The 21,894-nt window shown below is 41.1% G+C and overlaps 1 protein-coding gene across 1 annotated transcript in view; it reads right to left on the reverse strand.

Moving 5' to 3' along the window:
• LOC149460318 (uncharacterized) overlaps positions 1-17,246 on the reverse strand; it is a 29,272-nt gene extending 12,026 nt beyond the window's left edge. The window contains exons 1-8 of the mRNA XM_089679937.1: positions 17,089-17,246; positions 12,262-12,324; positions 6,978-7,025; positions 5,087-5,167; positions 4,642-4,719; positions 4,269-4,316; positions 4,115-4,165; positions 2,843-2,923 (exon numbers count right to left, since the gene is read on the reverse strand). Of these exons, the coding sequence (XP_089536063.1) occupies positions 2,843-2,923; positions 4,115-4,165; positions 4,269-4,316; positions 4,642-4,719; positions 5,087-5,167; positions 6,978-7,025; positions 12,262-12,324; positions 17,089-17,152 (514 nt within the window). The 5' untranslated portion in view covers positions 17,153-17,246. The remainder of the gene's footprint in view (positions 1-2,842; positions 2,924-4,114; positions 4,166-4,268; positions 4,317-4,641; positions 4,720-5,086; positions 5,168-6,977; positions 7,026-12,261; positions 12,325-17,088) is intronic.
• Positions 17,247-21,894: the final 4,648 nt, after the last annotated feature.

Consider the following 21,894-nt stretch of genomic DNA (forward strand, 5'->3'; position numbering starts at 1 on the left):
TTTGGGCACCCCAGCTAAAAATTTGTATTAATGTGCATAAAGAAGCCAAGGAAAGATGGAAAAATCTCCAAAAGGCATCAAATTGCAGATTAGACATTCTTATAATATGTCAACAAAAGTTAGATTTTATTTCCATCATTTACACTTTCAAAATAACAGAAAACAAAAAAATGGCGTCTGCAAAAGTTTGGGCACCCTGCAGAATTTATAGCATGCACTGCCCCCTTTGCAAAGCTGAGACCTGCCAGTGTCATGGATTGTTCTCAATCATCATCTGGGAAGACCAGGTGATGTCAATCTCAAAGGTTTTAAATGCCCAGACTCATCTGACCTTGCCCCAACAATCAGCACCATGGGTTCTTCTAAGCAGTTGTCTAGAAAACTGAAACTGAAAATAGTTGACGCTCACAAAGCTGGAGAAGGCTATAAGAAGATAGCAAAGCGTTTTCAGATGTCAATATCCTCTGTTCGAAATGTAATTAAGAAATGGCAGTCATCAGGAACAGTGGAAGTTAAAGCAACATCTGGAAGACCAAGAAAAATATCATACAGAACAGCTCGCAGGATTGTGAGAAAAACAATTCAAAACCCACGTTTGACTGCACGATCCCTCCAGAAAGATCTGGCAGACACTGGAGTTGTGGTACACTATTCCACTATAAAGAGATACTTGTACAAATATGGTCTTCATGGAAGAGTCATCAGAAGAAAACCTCTTCTACGTCCTCACCACAAAAATCATCGTTTGAACTTTGCAAATGAACATATAGACAAGCCTGATGCATTTTGGAAACAAGTTCTGTGGACCGATGAGGTTAAAATTGAACTTTTTGGCTGGAATGAGCAAAGGTACGTTTGGAGAAGAAGGGGCACAGAATTTAATGAAAAGAACCTCTGTCCAACTGTTAAGCATGGGGTTGGATCAATCATGCTTTGGGGTTGTGTTGCAGCCAGTAGCACAGGGAACATCTCACGAGTAGAAGGAAAAATGGATTCAATAAAATTTCAGCAAATTTTGGATGGTAACTTGATGCCATCTGTGAAAAAGCTGAAGTTAAAGAGAGGATGGCTTCTACAAATGGATAATGATCCTAAACACACCTCGAAATCCACGGGGGATTACATCAAGAGGCATAAACTGAAGGTTTTGCCATGGCCTTCACAATCTCCTGACCTCAACATAATTGAAAATCTATGGATAGACCTTAAAAGAGCAGTGCGTGACAGACAGCCCAGAAATCTCAAAGAACTGGAAGACTTTTGTAAGGAAGAATGGGCAAAGATACCTCAAACAAGAATTGAAAGACTCTTGGCTGGCTACAAAAAGCGTTTACAAGCTGTGATACTTGCCAAAGGGGGCAGTACAAGATATTAACTCTGCAGGGTGCCCAAACTTTTGCAGACACCATTTTTTTGTTTTCAGTTATTTTGAAAGTGTAAATGATAGAAATGAAATCTAACTTTTGTTGACATATTATAAGAATGTCTAATCTGTAATTTGATGCCTTTTGGAGATTTTTCCATCTTTCCTTGGCTTCTTTATGCACATTAATACAAATTTTTAGCTGGGGTGCCCAAACTTTCGATCCCCACTGTATATATATAGCGACGTGTATTTCTTTCAACCATCACGTGTTGAAATAGTGGTTGATTTCTTATCTCAACAGATGTTAAAGCCCAAGTCCAGCTTGGCTAAAAAGAATCGAAGAATGCATTGCTCGGCATATTTAAAAAATAATGTAACAGCTCCAGTGCGGTCCCCCGCAGACTCAGCCACTCAACAATCCAGCACCACTGTTTTTTTCAGGTTGAATGAAGCATTATTCAACCCTGTTCTCATGAGTCTGGCCTCACAGGTACCCCCTGGGAACCTTGTCACATCACCAGTGTTTCTGGGAACTCTCATCTGATCTTGCACATATGTTGTACAAGATCTGGGGTGGCCTGTTATTTTTCAATATGGCACATGCATCAGATATGGCACAACATTTTTGAAAATGGTGGCATGGAGTTAGTTTAATCCCTCTCACTTAAAGTGGAGTTCCAAAAACTGTTGCTGCTGACTTTTAATAAGCACACACTTACCTGTCCCAGGATCCAGCAATGTGCTCACCCGCGCTGTCCCTTATCTTCCCGGTGCCGGCATCTCAGCTATGGGCACCAGGCCATGACAGCTTGCGGCTTTACAGCCGGGTGCCCACTGTGCATGCGCGAGTCGTGTTGCGCATCTTGATTGGTCCGGCAGTTTTCTGGGACCTGTAAAGTGCTGGAAGAAGGAGGGGGGCCGAACTTCTGGCTAACTTCACCACGGCAAACTGAGCTGGAAGTGGCAGTGGTGAGCTGTCAAAACCAGGCATTTCCCTTCTGCTTTTTTTTTTTAACACAAAATCGGAAGAAAAACGGATCCAAGTGAAGAAGTCTTAAGGTAAACATTCCAATTAGAACTGAAAAATTGGTGTTTGATAAAAATACACCATTTACATCTATGTCCAACCTCACTAGGTGTCCCGACTTCTGAGCAGCATTTGTGAAAACCTAACCGCTGGATTTATCCATTTAACTGTGAAGGAACATAGCAGACAGTATGTCAGAGCTCATCAGGTATCAGAATGCTGCACAGTGTGTGAGGATGAAGGTGGCCCTGATTCTGCTTTATGATTGCTGTCATCATTTCTGTACAGTAAAGGGAGAAGCCCGCACTCACTGTACCATCCAACAAACTCTATCAAAGTTAAAACTCAATGTTCAGCAAGTATCCTTACTTTGGCTACAACTATCCTCAATGGTACACTGAAGAAAATTTTAAAAAATCAAATGTATTATTAAATGCTATAAAACTCACAGTTCGCTGTGGTAACTGCATTTGAAGTAGTAACAGATGGGATTCCAGTAGTTGGAGTGATAGTGTTGCCATTAATTGATCCTGCAAACAGATCAACATTTAATTCACATTACAGCTTTGCCATGTAACTTAATATTTTCTAACTATATCAGAATGATATTCTTGTTAAAATATTTATTGGGGAGTAAATAAAGGGTCAGTCCACACAAAGCTGGTATTACAGGCACAGGTGGCCTATATTTCTTCAAAACCATATTGAGTTCCTGCTGGTGTTCTGGGCTCTGTTCCTCCTTACTTCTTATTTTGCATGTTCTGAAATGTAAAATGCATGGCTGTCCAACAGGGAGAGAGAACAGGGACCCTAGAAATGATCATAACTGATATGTGGACCTAGGAATTAAGTTGGAATGAATATTATGCCTGAAACATTTAGGATAGCATGCGATTAAACCTGCCTGAAACTCATATAATTTTTAGTTGACCACCTCTTTAATTGTCATATGCTTACATAACTATTTTTCCCATGTCCCCTTATAGTTTGATTTTTGTTGGTAAGCTTTCTTTAACCAGGTGGGCCTGATGAGTTATGATGTAATGCAATGACTATATTGGTATTAACATTTTAATTAGCAGCTAAAGACAACATGATTCTCACTGCTCTGAGCCATGTATGTCTCATACCAAAGTGAACTCCCCCATATCCTGACCTCTATACTCTTTTACATTAAGACATGGTAAAAAAAAAGCAATCTTGTGCTATATGTGCTTAAAACTGAACTTTAACCAAGCCAAATGGAAACATTTGCCTCCAACATTGGTGGCCCCAATTGCCACAATATGGAGCTCTTCCATTTTAAAAGCATACCTCCTACCACTCTACTTTAAGTGCATCGTACTGTCAGGTGCCTACTGGGATAGGGCCTATTTAAATAATGTCTGGTCACTCCAGATATAGTACTACTGGGAGATAAGACTGGGGAAGGGGCTTAATGTCTCCAATTTTTCATTCTCCGTGGTTTGTCTAAACAGTATTATTGAGCACTGAGACTGTGGAGAAGGTATGCTGTGTCCCATTTTTCATTCTGCACCCAATTATGGTTGTTGCTTAGGAAGACTGGGCTTAAAGAATGATTTGTTTCATTTTAGCATTGTATTACATTGAAATGTATGCAAACCATCTTGGTGGGGATTGGGGAACTGTTTGGATGGGGTTTACCATAAATTGCTTGTGGTATGAGTAGGCCTGTCATCATATCACCAAATGTATTTTACCTGAAGTGCTGTTGGAGTTGTTGTGAGAAGCTCCTGGCACCGTGGGAGAACCTACAGGGTTACAAAAAGAAATGTAAAGCTAAAGTCCAATTTGGAACATTTGCCTAATCTTCATGTTTTATTTACCCCTGCAAGTTCATGTATTACATCTTACCAGAGCTGTTGTTGGCTGTTGTGACAGAGCTTGTTGCCCCTACAGAAACTTAAAAGAAATGAAAAACAAGATGGTTATTATATAATTCACAATTAAGCATTTTGTTAGTTTGAAAGTTTAATTTCACTCAACAAATGATTGCTTTAAAAGCAAACGTGTTGTGGCAGAACACGAAATGAAGCGAGCGCTAACTGGTAAGATGAAAAACATTCTTTGGTCTTCTGGGTAACTTGGCAAATGATCAGGTGCCACAACTTAGCTTGAGTTTACCTAACCTTTACTAAGCAGAAAACAAGTTTCTACAACAAAAAAATCTAAAGATACCTCTTACTATGATAAACACACACTTTACTCTCTGCTATTATAGACTCACCAGTGCTGGAGTTCGATGGATGGCTGGTCACATTGACCAGTGCAGGTGAAACAGTATTCTTTACAGTGGGCACAGACCCTGCAAGAAGAGCATGCAATCAGACAAGCAACAAATGGTTCAGAACAATTATTACAGCATCCCACATCTTCCTTCACCCTTGAGTGGTCTTCTGACCTGCACCCATCAAGCTGCTAACTGCTTATTGAATTATCATGACAAAAGCATTACAGTAAGAAATGATTAAAAGCTAATGCTACAGCTCTTGAATTTTGTACACTAAAGCCATCACCCTGTAGAGATGCTTATCGGATAATGTTATTGACATCATCTTGATGGCACACGTTTACATTGTAGAATGCATGGTCTGTCACTACATGGTGGTGGAGAATAGCAGAATGTCTTTGCAAACCAGCAAACCTGGAATGAAGCCAGTAAGATTAAATACCTGGTACGGTGGTCACAGATACATTGCTTGTAGTAAATCCAGCATTCCCACCAGGAGCTACCGTGGCATTGGAAACTACACCTGTTATTGTATAAAAATGTAGATGGTTTGTTATTAATTTTTCAGCAAATCTTTCAAACCTTCAGAAAATTCAAAGGATTATATTGCATGGCCAATGATTTGTCCTAAAGTGCACCTGTGCCAAGACTATAGACATTAAATCATTTACATATTTTAATTAGCAGTAAAGGAGTTTTAAAACAAACCATCCCTGACCTCTCTAGCTGGATGCACTGTAAAGCAATTTACTCTCAAATATCTTCAAAGATCACAACAAACAACAAAGACTCTAAAGTCAGTTGCCATTGGTTTTCTAACAGCTTAGAAACATCTGCTGTGTGTTTAGAAGGCTGGCAGTTGTCAATATTTTGCTCTTCATAGAATACATCTGAGATGTATGTGTATCTGTCGTAGGCTTTGAAAATGGATTCCCCCATAATGTCCATATTTTCTGCAAGGTTGCATCTGGTGTAGGACAAGAAGGATTTATTAGACAGGTAAAGTAAGCCCTGCTTTTTATAGGTTAAAGCTGAGTTCTAAGCAGGTGCAAAATACACAAACGAATGCAGCTCTGTAGTTTTTATTACATCCCCATATTTAAACTGGGTATCAGCTACTTGCAGTCCTTTTACTACAGAACTGGAGAGCGAGAGTAAGAAACAGAACAAAAAGCTAATCAGTTCGTGTGCTAAAGAGAAGCATGCTGAAAGGAAGAGAAAGCAGATTGATGGAGGAATTAGTTAATCACAGTGGTGCTTCTCCTTTCATTGTCAAGTATCAGGCTGGGGGGTGGGTTCCAACATGACTGCGCACCAGTGCAAAAAGCAAGGTCCATAAAGACATGGATGAGTGAGTTTGGGGTGGAGGAACTTGACTGTCCTACACAGAGTCCTGACCTCAACCTGATAGAACACCTTTGGGATGAATTAGAGTGGACACTGCAAAGCAGACCTTCTTGTCTAACACCATTGCCTGACCTCACAAATGTGCTTCTGGAAGAATGGTCAAACATTCCCATAGACACACTCCTAAACCTTGTGGACAGCCTTCCCAGAAGAGTTGAAGCTGTTATAGCTGATGAGGGTGGACCAACTCAATATTGAACCCTACAGACTAAGACTGGGATGCCATTGAAGTTCATATGTGTGTTTATGTAAAGGCTGGCGTCCCAATACTTTTGGCAATATAGTCTCTCTCTCTCTCTCTCTCTCTCTCTCTCTCTCTCTCTATATATATATATATATATGTGTGTTCACCTAGATGGATGTAGCATTTCTATGATGCTGCATCTGTCCCCCTGTTGGCTCTAAGACAGAAAACTGAGTGTAAAATCTAGTGTCACTCACTGGCTCTCTGCTCTGCCCCTCCAGTGTCAGGCTTTTGGTAGATTGCTGAGAGGCTGAGCCAGGTGCTGGTCAGGCATCAGGGTGGATCCTGACCATATGGTAGGGATCTGTTAAGAGCCTGGACCGACTCTGTGATGTCAGCCGACAGTGGGCTTTTAGCCTGCTGTCAGGTGAAAATGGATCACAGGAGTGCAGAATGAACTGCACTCCTGGGATCCATAGAAGTGCAGCCAAAAAAGCTTTGCCTATACTTCTCCTTCATTAGGCTAGAAGTTTTTATCTTATCTTAGCCTGGGGATCCTCTTTATGGGTAGAATAAGTTTAAACGTTTTAGGAACTTATGATAAAGCTGGTCAGCTGACACACATTTCTAAGCACAAGGGGTATATGTCTTCATTGTCAGTCCATCAAAGTTGGGGAATGCCTCTGTAACTTAGGGATGGATAGCAAATATATAGTAATACCTTATATTACTGAAAACATACCTGCAGTTACTGAGGATGGCTGTTTAGTTGTAGCAATAGATAAAAATACTGGAGATAAAAAGGAAAACCATGTCAGTAAAAACAGGGGTACAAAGCCACTGGCAACATCTTCTGCCCTCAAGCGAGGTTACACATTAATATCACTACTATAGTAATACACAGTCATGCTCTAGGTCTTTTTGTCAGGTCAGTTAAGCAGCTAGATTGAGGAAGGAATCCTGAGGGCTTTGGAGAGTACCCACACAATACCTCCTGCAGTTTCTCTGGGAGTTGACCCTAGGATTCCAGTACTGCAAAGCCACAAGCACTAGCTATCAAACCAAAATGCTGACTGTTAGCTAATAGCTTTAGAATTTTTCATTATAGCTAAGCACAGGATAGGATTACAGAAGGTCTGCCAAATATCTCAGATATGCTGACCTTTGAAGGGACCCTGTGATAAAAAAAAAATGTAAATATAGTATCTGGCCACTTCAACTATTTAAAAATGGAGGCTCAGAATATGCTGCCCAGATCTTGGCTTCACAACTTGTCAGTGGCTGATAGTGAAATCCAAATTCTGTCCTGGATCCCTTTCCAGGAATGCGACTCAACTACTAGAGCCTGTACCTCCAAAAGTCCAGACAACAGTTCACTTTAAGATGACTCCTATCAGATTAATAAATATCATGATCAAAGGCATTAGAAGACCTTTTAGACTCAACTATCTGGCAACCTATGTCTTCTACCTTGCCTCTGTTCCAATGCTACAGACTCTTTCTGAATCTTTGGCATTTAACACTTCTTGGGAGTGTCAGATGCCTGTGCTCCCCTCCATACTCCTTGATTTCATCCTCTGACTGCCACACCACTGCTGAGTCCTATAGAGTTGTAGAGGTGGAGGATGAAACCATGACGTGCTATGGGGGACACAGACATCTGACAATCACTGGAGTGTTACATGCCAAAGAATCTGACAAAGTGCTGGAAAAGAGGGAAGGTAGAAGACACAGCCAAAAGACCAATGAGTATAGAAGTTTGGAAATACCTTTGCTTCAAAAATCACAGCTTTGTATTTGAGTCCCCGTCTTGTATGTTAAGATATGATAAGATATAACATAGATCTATATACCTTATTTAAAGGAAACCTGTTTTATGCCCATGCAACCTCCTCAGCAACTTCACATGCTCACCTTACCTACAATCCACCATTGATTGGTCACTGGCAGTGAAGAAATATACCTGGTACTTCCAGGTATGGGAATCTTGTGATGGACTCCCCTTCCTCCTATCTAACAATGTTGGTGATTGGCACCTCATCCCTCCAGCAATATCATGGGGGTGGGAAAAGAGTCCCCAGCCTGAGAGTCCTTTAGGTGCTTTTGCTACTGACTCGTAAAGACTGACTGTATTCAAAGAGATTCACAGTCCAGGATCTTTTTCTGTCCCTATACATTGCTTCAGTCAAGTTGGGCATTCCATAATCCCTATTACCCAATCCAAGTTATTTCCCCTAATAACAAAAACAAAGCTCACAGACTGTTCACTGACTGCTGATGTAAGTGTGGAAAAAAGCATGTTGCCTGGCTGTGTGAAGCTTATGGGGAACCAGAAACACAGCAGCCCTCAAGAGGGAAGTGCTACAATGATAAACTAATTTGTCAGACAAATGTACCCTCTTATCTTGTCAATTAAGGTCTGAGAGGAGGAGAGAAACTATCATCTACTTTATCCCAACAGTCACCCAACTGTAGGAGGTACAATGTGGAGCCCACAAGCAAACTAAACTAAAGCCTTTCCCCTGCAGTGCCCCCTAGTGGCAGATATGCATGTTTCTCTTGTTTGAGAACTGCATTGAGAAGTGCAGTGTTACTTGAATGTTATTCCAGGATTTGCTTCAGCTGACAGAACTTGCAATAATTTAAGACATTATGTAAAGTATCATAAATCTTTCATTAAAGTTTTCATGTTATAAAGTTTGGATAACATGTCATAGATATATTATTTATCACTGTAAAATAACATATTCCAAATTTTTTTTTTCCAGAAAAAAAAGAAGAAAAGCAAAAGTTTTCCCCAATTTCCTGTTTTTCTTTTTTCACGTCTTCCCATTTTTAAAGCAAAGGTTAATTTTATAGAAATAAGTAGGATTGTTTCCAAATAATAGAAAACAAGTATTATTATTATTTCCTACAAATTTGTATCTGGTAACTCAAGTTTATTTTTTTGTTAAGGACCAATTGTAGCTTCATAGTAAATATATTAAACAATGAGGGTCTATAAAAAAATGTTTCTGGGGCTCATTCACACAGCCCTTGTTGTCCACCATGATGGTTGGTTGGCTGTTTTAACCCTGAAGAGCCTGCGATATCTTTGCAAACTGTGTGCATTACATGCAGCTGCAGGGTGGTTGTGGTGCAGACCCATTCACTTGAATGGTCATGTTTGACGGTGGTACTGCCCGCTGAATGTAACAGGGGGTATGCTGTGGCATGTACAGCCCTGAGCAGCTGCATATTCTCCATTAGGTGGATGGTTAGGAGGATTTTACCATTGCCACTCATGTGAACAAGGCCTTAAAAGTCTTCTTTTTTTGGTGCTCCAGCCATGTCAGACATGCTGTTACTGGGAACACCTGTACAGCAGCAGAATCACCCAAACAAAGGAACCAATTTACCCAATGGTATATTTCCCTCCCTGGACTACTGCAGAATCTCCTTCACTAGTGAGGGAGCAGAGAAAGTGCAACAACCTGCTGGTCCAGCTAATGAGCAAGCAACTCCATGGGAAAATGTAAGTGGTCTGTCTGCGACCCTGTTACTTGCGAGTTGTCACCACCATCAGGGCTGCTCATCTGACATGGTCCCAAGACTAATAAATAAATAACACTGAACCTTCTCAAATAAAATAAAAGCTTAAAAAAAAATATAAATAAAGTAGCTTCCTCAAATAACAGATTATGAAAGTATATGTGAACCCTTACCTTGTAATACAATTAATAAAATTTAAAACTGAAATGAAATGCCGAACATTTATGTATAGATATAAAAATAATTATATATACCCCTTTTCCCTTTTTTTTTTTTTTAAAGTAATCGCATACCATCTTTTCTCAGCTGCACAGAGAGGTGGGGGAGGGGAAACAGCAGCTCACTGAACTTCTGAGTAAATGGCTGAGCAGGGGCTGGGTGTGTAAGCAGAAGTCTGATCATTGGAGGAGAGCACACTGAATTCCCAGCACAGCAAGAGAACTGACCATGCTGTGCTCTCCTGCCTTGTGTAGTCAGTTTTTAATAGGAATGCAGAGGTACTGGCAGGAGCACCAGGGATTTCATACAAAGGAAGCAATACAAAGAGAACAGGATTCTTTTTCATACAAGTACATGGTACAGCAGGCACATATTAGGAATATGAAATGTTTGGTTTACATAATTTTTACATTAAAGTGCAAAAATAAAGAAGCTCTCAACGTATACAAAAGGAGCAAACACTAAAAATCTCACATATAAAAAAATGGTGTACTGTGATAGTCCATAAATAAGAAACAACAAATGCATGCAATAGTAGAATAACCCTTTAAAACATTTTAAAAGAACAGAGAAAATAGTCACATTTCCATAGTGCAACATACTACTAGATAACAGCACACCATACGAATTGCCCAATATGGGCTCACAAGGCAGACTGACTCCAAATACTTTCAGGTGACACAAACACAATCAATGCCGGGACAAGCGCCCAAGGCAAAAATGTCAAACGGCGCTCCCCCCCAAAAAAAAGTATGCAAATTTTGTGTACAAAAATTCTCCCCCCCCCAAAAAAAGTACAGCACTATAGAGACTATAGAGGGCTATAGGATCACAGCTTCAGGGCTCTGCACAAGAGATGCTACTGGCTGTCAAATTGCTACTGTGGTGCTTGCCTACCTGCCCCCTACCCATGTTCTTTGCTGGAAGGAGATGGGGGAGGATAAACAAACACTGCACAGATGTGATTTGGCAGTTCTGATCGAGCAGAGCTGCAGTGGCAGGAAAAAGAGCTGAAGGGGAGAGAGAGCACAACCTACCCCTCCTCCTGGCTCTCTCCTCCTACCGTCACTACTCCTGTCAGCATGTAGGTAGGAACTCTCCATACGGTACCCCCCCACCTCACATGATACCTCTGCACTCAGGGCAGCCGCCCCTCCTGCCCACCCCTTGTCCCGGCCCTGAACACAATGATGCCACTCAATTCCACCCTACCCAGTTTAGTGTCTTGGGGGGACTACCAAATAGCTTCAGAAGCCATATCATATGGGATATCGTATTCCTGGTACATATATGCGGATTGACCTTCCTATTTCTTGGGGTCAAAATGACACAGTGAGCAGTACTTCAAAAGGTGGTGGCACATAGATGGTGATCTTCATGTCAGTGTGGAGGTGGATTTATATACTGGACATTTAGACACTATCATAATATATTGCTCTTTACATATATTTAATTTGCTTTTTGTTATGCAAATTTAGCACTTCCTTATTTTTGTATGTTAATGGCCCTAAGACTGTTATTCAGTGATGAGCGGGCCATACACTAGAACAAGGTTGTCAAACTGGCGGCCTTCCAGCTGTTGTGAAATTACAAGTTCCATCCTGCCTCTGCCTTTGGGAGTCATGCTTCTAACTGTCAACCTTGCAATGCCTAATAGGACTTTTTGGCAACAGCTGGAGACCCGCCAGTTTGACACTCCAGCATTTTGTTTGAAAACTTTTGTTTCAGGAACATTTAGTTGATTTGTAGATTATTAGTGGGGTCAAACTGACATTTGTTTTTGACTACAGTAATGAGAAAATTTGAAGGAGCAGGTTGGAAAAGTTTTCTTGAACAAACAAATTTCAACAGTGAATGAGGTTTTCATTTGGGAAATTACATTTTTTCCACAAAATCAAATGTTAAAAGTTAACAAAATTAATTATGAAGTACCCTCATATGTCAAGTCATCGAATTTACTGATGAGAATTCTCATATGAATGTACATAAATACACTAGTGCATGGTCAGCTTTAGAGTAATGGTCTTTAACAGCCCTACACACTGGCTGCACAACTATGGCTCTCCAATCAGCAACACTGACCAGTAGGGTAAGCATTACTGAGCCCAGTAGCTGTGACTGTTCAGGGAATGTTCCAGACCACTGGAGAAAGAGGTCCTTATCTTCAGCCTTCTGCTGGGGTCGGGGTTTTTCGAATGAGTTGGATTGCAACTACTCACAAAAAAGAACAATTGGACTTCAAAGACTTTCAAAGAAAAAAGATATATGTTACTAACCATCTATCTTGCTGGAATTTAAATTAAAAGGAGGCAGTGAAGAAGTGTCAAGTGGAGCAGCATCTGTTAAAAATAAATAAGAATGTGATCAAAGTCATAAATCTGCAAAAGCAAGGCAAGGATGAAAACACATCACTACAGTGTAGATTACAGAAGTAAGGTAACATAGGATACTGGATATGTAAAAATATCATTTGACATACCTGACAATCTGCCAAACCACATCAGTCACTCTCGCCGGAAGATATTAACCTTTCTAAAACAGAGCTCATAATATTCCCCATGCTGGTGCCCCACCTTGCCTTCTCCATCAGGATCAATATTACAACTAACAGTCCCTTCACTTAAGCCAGGGTGCTTTCTCTAATCGTGGTCTCTGACCTGTCCTTTCAGCTCCAAATTCAATCCAAAGCCCCAAATCAAGCCCCTTTTTTAATCACTTCTGGGCCATCTTATAGCAGCAATAGAGCTACAGGTGCGCAAAATCATGAATATATATGTGATTTTGCAGTTCCGGGTAGGGGGTGTGCATGCACCCTACCCACACCACCATTCGCAGCCTTGGCTGTCAATCACCGTGTCTCGGCCTGCCGGAACCTGGCGATCTCCGAGTATTACCGATGGGGGAGAGACCTATATGTAAACAATACAGATCTCTCCTCTGTCAGCTCCTGCACACTGCTTTACAGTGTAAAGCACACACAGCCCACATAGTAAAACAGCACACAGTTAACCCTTTGATCGCCCTACATGTTAACCCTTTCCTGCCCAGTGCCATTAGTACAGTGTCAGTGCTTTATATTAGCACTGATCACTGTATTGGTGTCACTGGGAATGTCAGTGACACCAAGTCAGATCCCCCCAGTGTCAGAATGCCCGCTGCAGTCCCGCTATAAGTCGCTGATCGCCGCCATAACTAGTACAAAAAAAAAACCATTCCATTATATATACTGTCATTTGTAAATGCTATAATTTTCACATAAAACAATTAATTTACACGTATTGGGATTTTTTTTCACCAAAGTTACATGTCGCAGAATACATTTTGGCCTAAATTGATGACGAAATTTTATTTTTTACATTTTTTACTGGACATGTTTAATAGCAAAAAGTAAAAAAAATTTTTTTTATTCAAAGTTGTTTTTTTTTTGTTTAGAGCGCAAAAATAAAAACAAATAGAAACAATGCTCTATTTGTGGGAAAAAAAGGAAGTAAATTTAATTTGGGTACAGCATTGCATGACCACGCAATTGTCAGTTATAGTAACGCAGCACCTTATCGCAAAAAATGGCCTGGTCGGGAAGGGGGGTAAATCCTCTGGAGGGCAAGTGGTTAACCAATGAAACCACCAAGCAATTCTTTCACTCACTTGTTATCTCTCACCTTGACCACTGTAACTCCCTCCTCATAGGCCTACCTCAATTCAGGCTATCCTCCCTTCAGACTATCATAAATGCTTCTGTTGGTAAGGTGGACTCATCCACATTACCAACTGCTCAGTGTTCACCACCACTCTCTGCCAATCCCTCTACTGGCTTCTAATTTCCTAACAAATAAAATTCAGAATACTAAAATTATACAAAGCTATTCACAACTCTACCCCAAGCTACATCATTAGCCTTGTCTCAATTTATCACCCAAACCTTCCTTTCTGCTGCTTCCAAGACCTCCTGCTCTCTAGCTCTTTTGTTTCCTCCTCCCATACTCATCTCCAGGACTTCTTCAGAGTCTGTCCCATCCTCCAAAACTCTCTACCTTAATCAGTCCAGATATTTTCCATGCTGTCCACTTTTAGGCAATCCCTGAAAACTAATGTTTTCAGGGAAGCCTAACAGTTTCCATCTGTTCTCTTGTGAACATGGTCACCAGAGAGAGTGAATTGCCTCAGTGGGCAACAGGCAGTAATACAAACCTGACAGAATTTTAAATTTTTAATATACTTTAACCACTTAAGGTCTTCCCGCCTGAAATGTACTGCGGACAGGCAATAACTACAGGCAGAGTGACATACTGGTAAATCGCTGTGGCTGTACTAACACAAGGGGGCGCTGTGCACCCAATCACAGCACCCTGTATCATGTGCTTAGCTGTAGCCAATCACGGATCACTAGTATTTTGAACTGTCATGAACTTAACCCATTCATGACAGTTCAAAGCAAGCATTGCATTGCAGGAGCAATAATCTTTATTTCAGACTATCATAAATGCTTCTGCCAGACTCATCCGCCTTACCAACTGCTCAGTGTTCACCACCACTCTCTGCCAATCCCTCCACTGGCTTCTAATTGCCCAACAAATAAAAGTCAAAATACTAAAATCACACAAAGCTATTCACAACTCTACCCCAAGCTACATCATCAGTCTTGCCTCAATAAATCACCCAAACCGTCCTCTCTTCTGCTTCCAAGACCTCCTGCTCTCTAGCTCTCTTGTTTCCTCCTCTCATATTCATCTCCAGGACTTCTTCAGAGTCTGTCTTATCCTCTAAATCTCTCTACCCCAATCACTCCGGCTATTTTATACTCTGTCCACTTTTAGGCACTGATGACTGTATTACTGCCACAAGCAACATCAGATAGCGTCAGGGTTAGTTAGCGCCCCTCCCAGCCAGGGTCAGCTAGCCTTAAATTGCCCATACACTATAGCCCTCATTACTAGTATAGTGTTTGAACATCAATATATTGATCACAAACAGGACTATAAAGTTAAAGCTGCGTAAATTCCAGTATCTATACCATAGTTTGTAGATGTTATAACTTTCACACAATCCAACTAATATACATGTATTGGGATTTGTTTTCAAAGGCATGTAGCAGAACACATTTAGGCCTAAATTTATGACTAACTCTGAGTTTACTGGAAATTTTTTAAAACAGAAATGAGAAAATATCGTTTTTTTTGTGTATATCACAAAAAAAACCCCTGTGGTGATCAAATATCCCCAAAAGAAAGCTCTTTTTGTATGAAAAAAGAACACAAATTTAGTTTGGGTACAGCATTGCATGACCACGCAATTACCAGTTGAAATAGCGCAGTGCTGAATAGCAAAAAATGACCTGGTCAGGAAGGGGGAAAAGCTTCCGGGGATGGAGTGGCTAAGGAGGATTATTATGATACACAATGGTTTCCAAAGCGGTTCTCGGGAAAGGTCATCCATTAAACATAATTATCACAAACTGCTTGTGTCCTCCTCCCATAGAACCTATTAAAGGTGTAAAGTTGTTTTAGATAATGATGACAATTATTACTGTGTCAAATAATATTACATTTAACTAGTTTTCATTTTATTTTTTTATTTATTTATTTTTTTCATTTTAGTTTTTGTTAAAAGGGAAACTACTGCCATTTTAAATATGTTTATTTATGTTTTATGCCCTTTCTATGCCGCTAAACATGATGTAAAGCAGCTGTGTTGGCCTTTCCTGTCTCTTGATGTATGAAACTGTTGTTCGGACACATCAGGGATTAGTGTAGGCATAGACATCAGTGGACACGAAATGCGTGGTATATTATTTAAGTATGCAACAAGAGAATCCACTATGGCTAGAAAAGAATGCTGTGGGGAAAATGTACTAATACTGATGCACAAAGAATCTGGTGCAACTGTGCCTAGTAACCAATCAGCTTCTATGTTTTATTGTCAAAGTGTAATAGAACAAACTGAAGTAAGAAGCTTATTGGATACTTTGCACAGCTGCACCAGATTATCTGTGCACCAGTTTAAGGGCCGGTTCCCACCAGAATGTGGTGCGGGAAAGCTGCGATCTAGGTTTGTTAATGGCACCCCCAATGCAGTGCGTCTGCTCATACCATATTGCATGGTACTGAAGGAGATTGTACAATCAGATTGTATAGTGTATAGTGAACTTTACAGATTTCCAGGGACACACGTTTCCTCTTTTCAGTACTACAGCTGTGCTCCACATAGGCTGTTAGGTGGTCGCTCAGCTCCTGCACACTGCCAAATGTAAGAAGAAGGTAAGGTACAAACTAATCGATCAGCAGAGGAAGATACTGGCTATATATTCAGTAAGAACAGTGTTCACTGACAAAGATTGCATGTAAGTAGAGAGGTGTCTGGGAGCAATCTCCTGGAGGGGGAGGACAGTTGCAGAGTGTGTTAATGAGGTCAACTGCTGAAGTACTTAGTCTTCTAACAGTTTCCCTGTTCCAAAGGATGGATAGAAGGAGGTAATTAAAGTGGTTGAAAAGGATCAAGGTTTTTTACCTTCATGCATTCTATAGCTGCTTGCTATGGGGGCACTAGACCGGAGGGAGGAGCCAGGAGCACCAGCGGGGACCTGACAATAGGAGGATCGGGGGGTTGATCTGTGCAAAACCACATAGCAGGCAAGTATAACATGGATGTTATTTTTTTAAAAAAACAGATCTGCCTTTAATATCACTTTAAGGAGTTTTCTATAGAAGAAACTGGAGGCTGAGGTAATGCCTGCCCTAAAATATAGAAAAAAGCTTTTTCTTTTCTATAACAGAGGTACAATGTACATTACTGGTATATTAGTATACAAAGGTCTATTTCCCTGCAAGATGTAATTAGTACTGGGCTGACTAGGTTTTTGTACATATCAACATACATTTTTTTTTGCTGTGAACAATTTACACCTAAGGTATGCTGGAAATGCTGTTTATGCTTTTCTAATGCATGCATGCTATAAGGCTGCCTGTAACTAGTTTGACATCAGCCCTGCTATGTAAATTCTCTTTACCAGTACAGAAAAACGATACGGTTTACCCTAGGAGAAGACAAGGCTGCTGAAATTGCAATACATATCATCTTGTGTTTGGTTCCTCTTTGTATCTACTCACTGCTGAACTGAAGATGAAGACAAGTCACCAAGAAAAATGCCACAGATGTTTTAAGGTCCACCATCCTCTTTCAAGAAAATCACTCCCGTATATTGCCAAGTGACGGTCCACCTTTCACTATACAATTCCCTCTGAATTGTCTTCCCATGTGTCTTTATATGTTTAGTATTACACAGAGGCAGCCCTTGTGTTTGTGTCTCCACCCTCTCTTTCCATCATTTTCCTTGAGGACACTTACAGGAGTTAGTTATAAGCTCCACGCCTAAAAATTACTGGTCTCCCTTTGGTTTATGGACCAGGTATTAATCATAATCACTTTGATGGGTAGTCACAAGTGACTACTCTCGTTCCATGGAATCTGTAGACATTTGAGTACATGTGAGCAACCATTAATGTCACTAGAGTTGTTTCTTTTTAATAGAGGATGTGAAAACTCAAGATTAGGAGCAGAGGGCTTGACGAGCTTCAGCAATAAAAACTGGAAGAGCCAGATGAACCACCAAAGTGACATCTAGCCCATCAGAATAAAGGAGAGAGTGTGTCAAATATAATATCGGGGAGTAACTATGAGGGATTTTAATGGGTCATGTAAAAATTAAACCATTAAATAATTTTACACCTTCGATCACTTTGCATAACCATATAATTGTGCACAGACAAGTCATCATTTTAGCTGTGCTCAACTTAAGTGCCCTTCTGCTCTACTTTGAACTTTTTATATATATTGCTGCTGTAGACATCTGGTGTTTTTTTTTTTGCTTAGTCAGGATTTAGTTAGTCATTATAGTGCTGGATAAGAAAACATGAACAAAATAATAAAAAAGAATCAATTCAAATCTACTAATAAAATTAAAACTAATATTAAAACTAATATTCCTTGTATAGTTCCCCCTATAGTCCAGCTGCTGAAGAACTCTACATCCCCCTGGAGATGTAGAGTGACTAGATATTAATATGATGCAGCACTACAAAGTGGAAAGCTCCCTTAACTCAAGAAGTGAGTCCTCTTGCGCTCACAAGGTCCTGTGCTCTTAATAGACTCCAGTTCTTGGGTACTAGATTAGCAACCCCCTCTCCCACCCCCCAGGTTCGGTGTCCAAGGGCTGCAGTCTATAAAGAGCAGAGGAGCTTTTGAGTGCAGAAGGACTAATTTAAAGAGTTAGGGGGTCATGTATATCTGGTGAGTGAGAGCCACATTGGGGGAGCATGAGCATGATCACCTTCAAGTATATGAAGAGTTATCATTTGCACTTTGGACTGCATGAATTTGGGGCTTTTTAACGCATACATTTTTTTGGAGTGGACTTTGTGCAAATTTGCACATATTGGATTTTAAAGCAATGAGGGAGGAATTTATTTATGATTTGATTTATTAAGTAAAGGTGTATATAACCACTTATGCTCTGAAGGATTTTACCCCCTTAATGGCCAGGCCATTTTTTGCAGTTCTGCACTGCGCTACTAAAACTGGCAATTGCAAAACACTGTACCTAAATTAAATTTATAGTTGAAGTGGAGAAGGACCCTCCTAGTTGGGAATTTAAAGGCAACAAACCAGTAGATAAAAGTTGCATCAATCTTTATTAAACATAGATGTAGTAAAATTTGTCATTCATAAAACAGGCGGTAATTTAGACGGTAAGTACAATAATACCGTACAGAATTGTAGAAACATTACAGAGTTCCTTAAACAGCATCCAACACATTTCAGAGTAAGTTTACTCCTTCTTCAGGGTCTAGACTCTGTACATGAATGGTATAGCCTCTAGAAGCTGAAACATACATATTCAAATCATACAGCAATTCTTTCGGCAATTATATACAGCATCATTGTATAAACGTTAAAAACTGCAATACTTACAGCATTTTACAAAAGGAGAAAAAAAATAAAATTTCCACCATATTGATGGCATTTGGTTTAAAGCCAGGTTTGCATATTTTCCCCAGACCACATCTGGACAAGCACTGACCAGGCCGGGGCCCCCCAAGGAGGCACTGAGGTCACACTGACAGCCAAAGAGGTGAACTACATATAAAGAATGATAACAATGGTAACTACTGTACAGTATAGGCAGGGAAAAAGGATATAATATACCGTATTTTTCGCTCCATAAGACGCACCTGACCATAAGACGCACCTAGGTTTTAGAGGCGGAAAACAAGAAAAAAAATAGGCTGAACCAATGGACTGCAGACACAGTACAGGGAATGACCAGAGACTGCAGACATAGTACAGGTGATGGCCAGTAACTGCGGACACAGTACAGGAGATGACCAGAGACTGCGGACATAGTTCAGGAGATGACCAGAGACTGCGGACACAGTACAGGAGATGACCAGAGACTGCGGACAGTATAGGGGTGACCAAGAGACTGTGGACGTACTACAGGAGATGACCAGAGACTGCGGACATAGTACAGGAGATGACCAGAGACTGCGGACACAGCACAGGAGATGACCAAAGACTGCGGACACAGTACAGGAGATGACCAGAGGCTGCGGACAGTATAGGGGATGACCAAGAGACTGTGGACGTACTACAGGAGATGACCAGAGACTGCGGACAGTACAGGGGATGACCAAGAGACTGCGGAGAGTACAGGAGATGACCAGAGACTGCGGACAGTACAGAGGATGACCAGAGACTGCAGACAGTACAGGAGATGACCAGAGACTGCAGACAGTACAGGGGATGACCAGAGACTGCAGACAGTACAGGGGATGACTAAGAGACTGTGGACCTTTGGGGAGGGATGGGGAGCGGGTACCTGAATTTGACTGTTGTCCTCCCTTTTAATATGGGCACCCGGCTGATAGCCGGGTGCCCACTGCGCATGCGCGAGAAGCACTGCGCTTTGTGATTGGTCCGGCATCTTCTGGGACCTGTCATGTGTCCCAGAAGACGCCGTGCCATTCACAAAGTGCAGCGCATCTCGCGCATGCGCACTGGGCACCCGGCTGTCACAGCCGAGATCCCACACTAAAGATGCCGGCGAGGGAAGACTGTACAGTGCTGGACCAGGTAAGGTTCTACTGCAGAGAAGAGATGAACAGCCGGCCTGGTTTTCTGACACGGCGGTGGTGGCGGTGGGAATACTGGACCGGCCGCTCCATACTCGCTCCATAAGACGCACTGACATTTTCCCCCTTTTTTTGGGGGAAAAAAAGTGCATCTTATGGAGTGAAAAATAAGGTAATTGTATTATAAGGAGTATAATAGCCAGTAGGTCTAAAAAAATACCCACCGTTATAAAGCGAGTGCACACATCTCTGCTCACTGCGCTGGCAGGCTGTCAGGTGGCAACTCTGCACATCCCTGAGAACAGCCAAGAGCCTGTGTAAAAATCCTTGTTCTTAGGAGGCAGTGATATCCATGGGATTGGTGAGCAGGCGGATGCCCAACCTCTTACAGTCGCCACTCTATAGACTCTGCATAAAGACATCTTTACACCTCAGTATCAGGAGATCTTTGCTTTGAGCAGTATCACAGCAGTATCTGTTTAACTTAAGTGAATTACCAGTATTCTGTATTGTTTATGGACCCCACCATTGCTATCAGAAGACAACGGACAACACCATATCAACATCACAGGACTGAAGTTGCAATCTCTAGTTAAATTGGCCTCCCCCTCCCCTTCAAAGGCCATTGTTAGTTAAATTAGAATACTTATATATATTTATGTCACATAATTCTGCATCCATCATTGTGGAGCTGGTGGCCTAGAGGGGGCTGATAAGTCAGCAAGCCTTTTCTTCCCCCTCTTAATACTGGCGTTGCAGTTTAATAGTTGAAACTTACTAATCATGACTGAATAATTTGTTAAACATTGATAATTGATTATTTTTATTTTACCAGTGTTCTATTATTATGTGTTAACTGGGGTTGTTTATCCTAAACCCATTATTCTGGTGGCCTACGCTTTTGAACAAATCTAATATAGAGGAGTTACTAAAGAACCATACCTTTTGCGTTAATATTTCATACTGTTGAAATATGTCTGAACCCAGAGTGTCAGAGGTGTCAGGAGGCTTGCAAGGTCAGGGCAATCATCACTGGGGACAAGCATTATCAAGGGGCCCCTGCAGGGGTAGCAATATATATATAAAATATAGGGGTAGATATATTAAAACTGGTGCACTCAGAGTCTGGTGCAGTTGCGCATGATAGCCAACCAGCTTTTAACTGCAGCTTGTTCAGTTAAAGAATAACTAAAGGCAAAACTATTTTTTCCATTTTTGGACAGAGTGGAGAGGTATCAGAACACCTATTAAACTTTTATTACTGTCTGTGCCCCTGTTAGGGAGATTCACCCTCTATATTTGTCCTGTTTACCATTATCAACAGTGAAAGTAAAAGAAAACCCCAAATTTTGGGTTGTCCCCAGAAAAATAATAGAGGAGAAATTTTCCAATGGGGACACTAGTTCTGTTGAACTGGGGGTCCTGAGGAATTCCCTTAATTTGCATGAGGTGATTGTAGCCGTATTAGTGCTGCTTGGACCTTGAAGAAGGGGACACTCCCCGAAAGCTTGGGGAGAGAACGGACACTGACCAGCAGGGGTGAGAGTGAGGACATCTGGGGGTAGTGCAGCAGCTCCTTCATCATGGATCCTGCATCACTGGGCTATCTGCCCATTATTGACACTGCTAACAGAGGCTGAGCCACTAAGGGCAGGAAACCAAGTGCATCCAACTGCATCTATACCATTTGTCTACCGCACTTCCATCAACCCCATACTGCAGTTATCCCAAACTGTCACTGCATTAGACCCAATTCTACACTGCACCTGTACCACACGTATACTG

The sequence above is a fragment of the Staurois parvus genome, unplaced genomic scaffold (genome assembly GCF_062004578.1).
Source record: "Staurois parvus isolate SC_StPar_1 unplaced genomic scaffold, SC_StPar_1.0 ptg000232l, whole genome shotgun sequence".
Lineage (NCBI taxonomy): Eukaryota > Metazoa > Chordata > Amphibia > Anura > Ranidae > Staurois > Staurois parvus.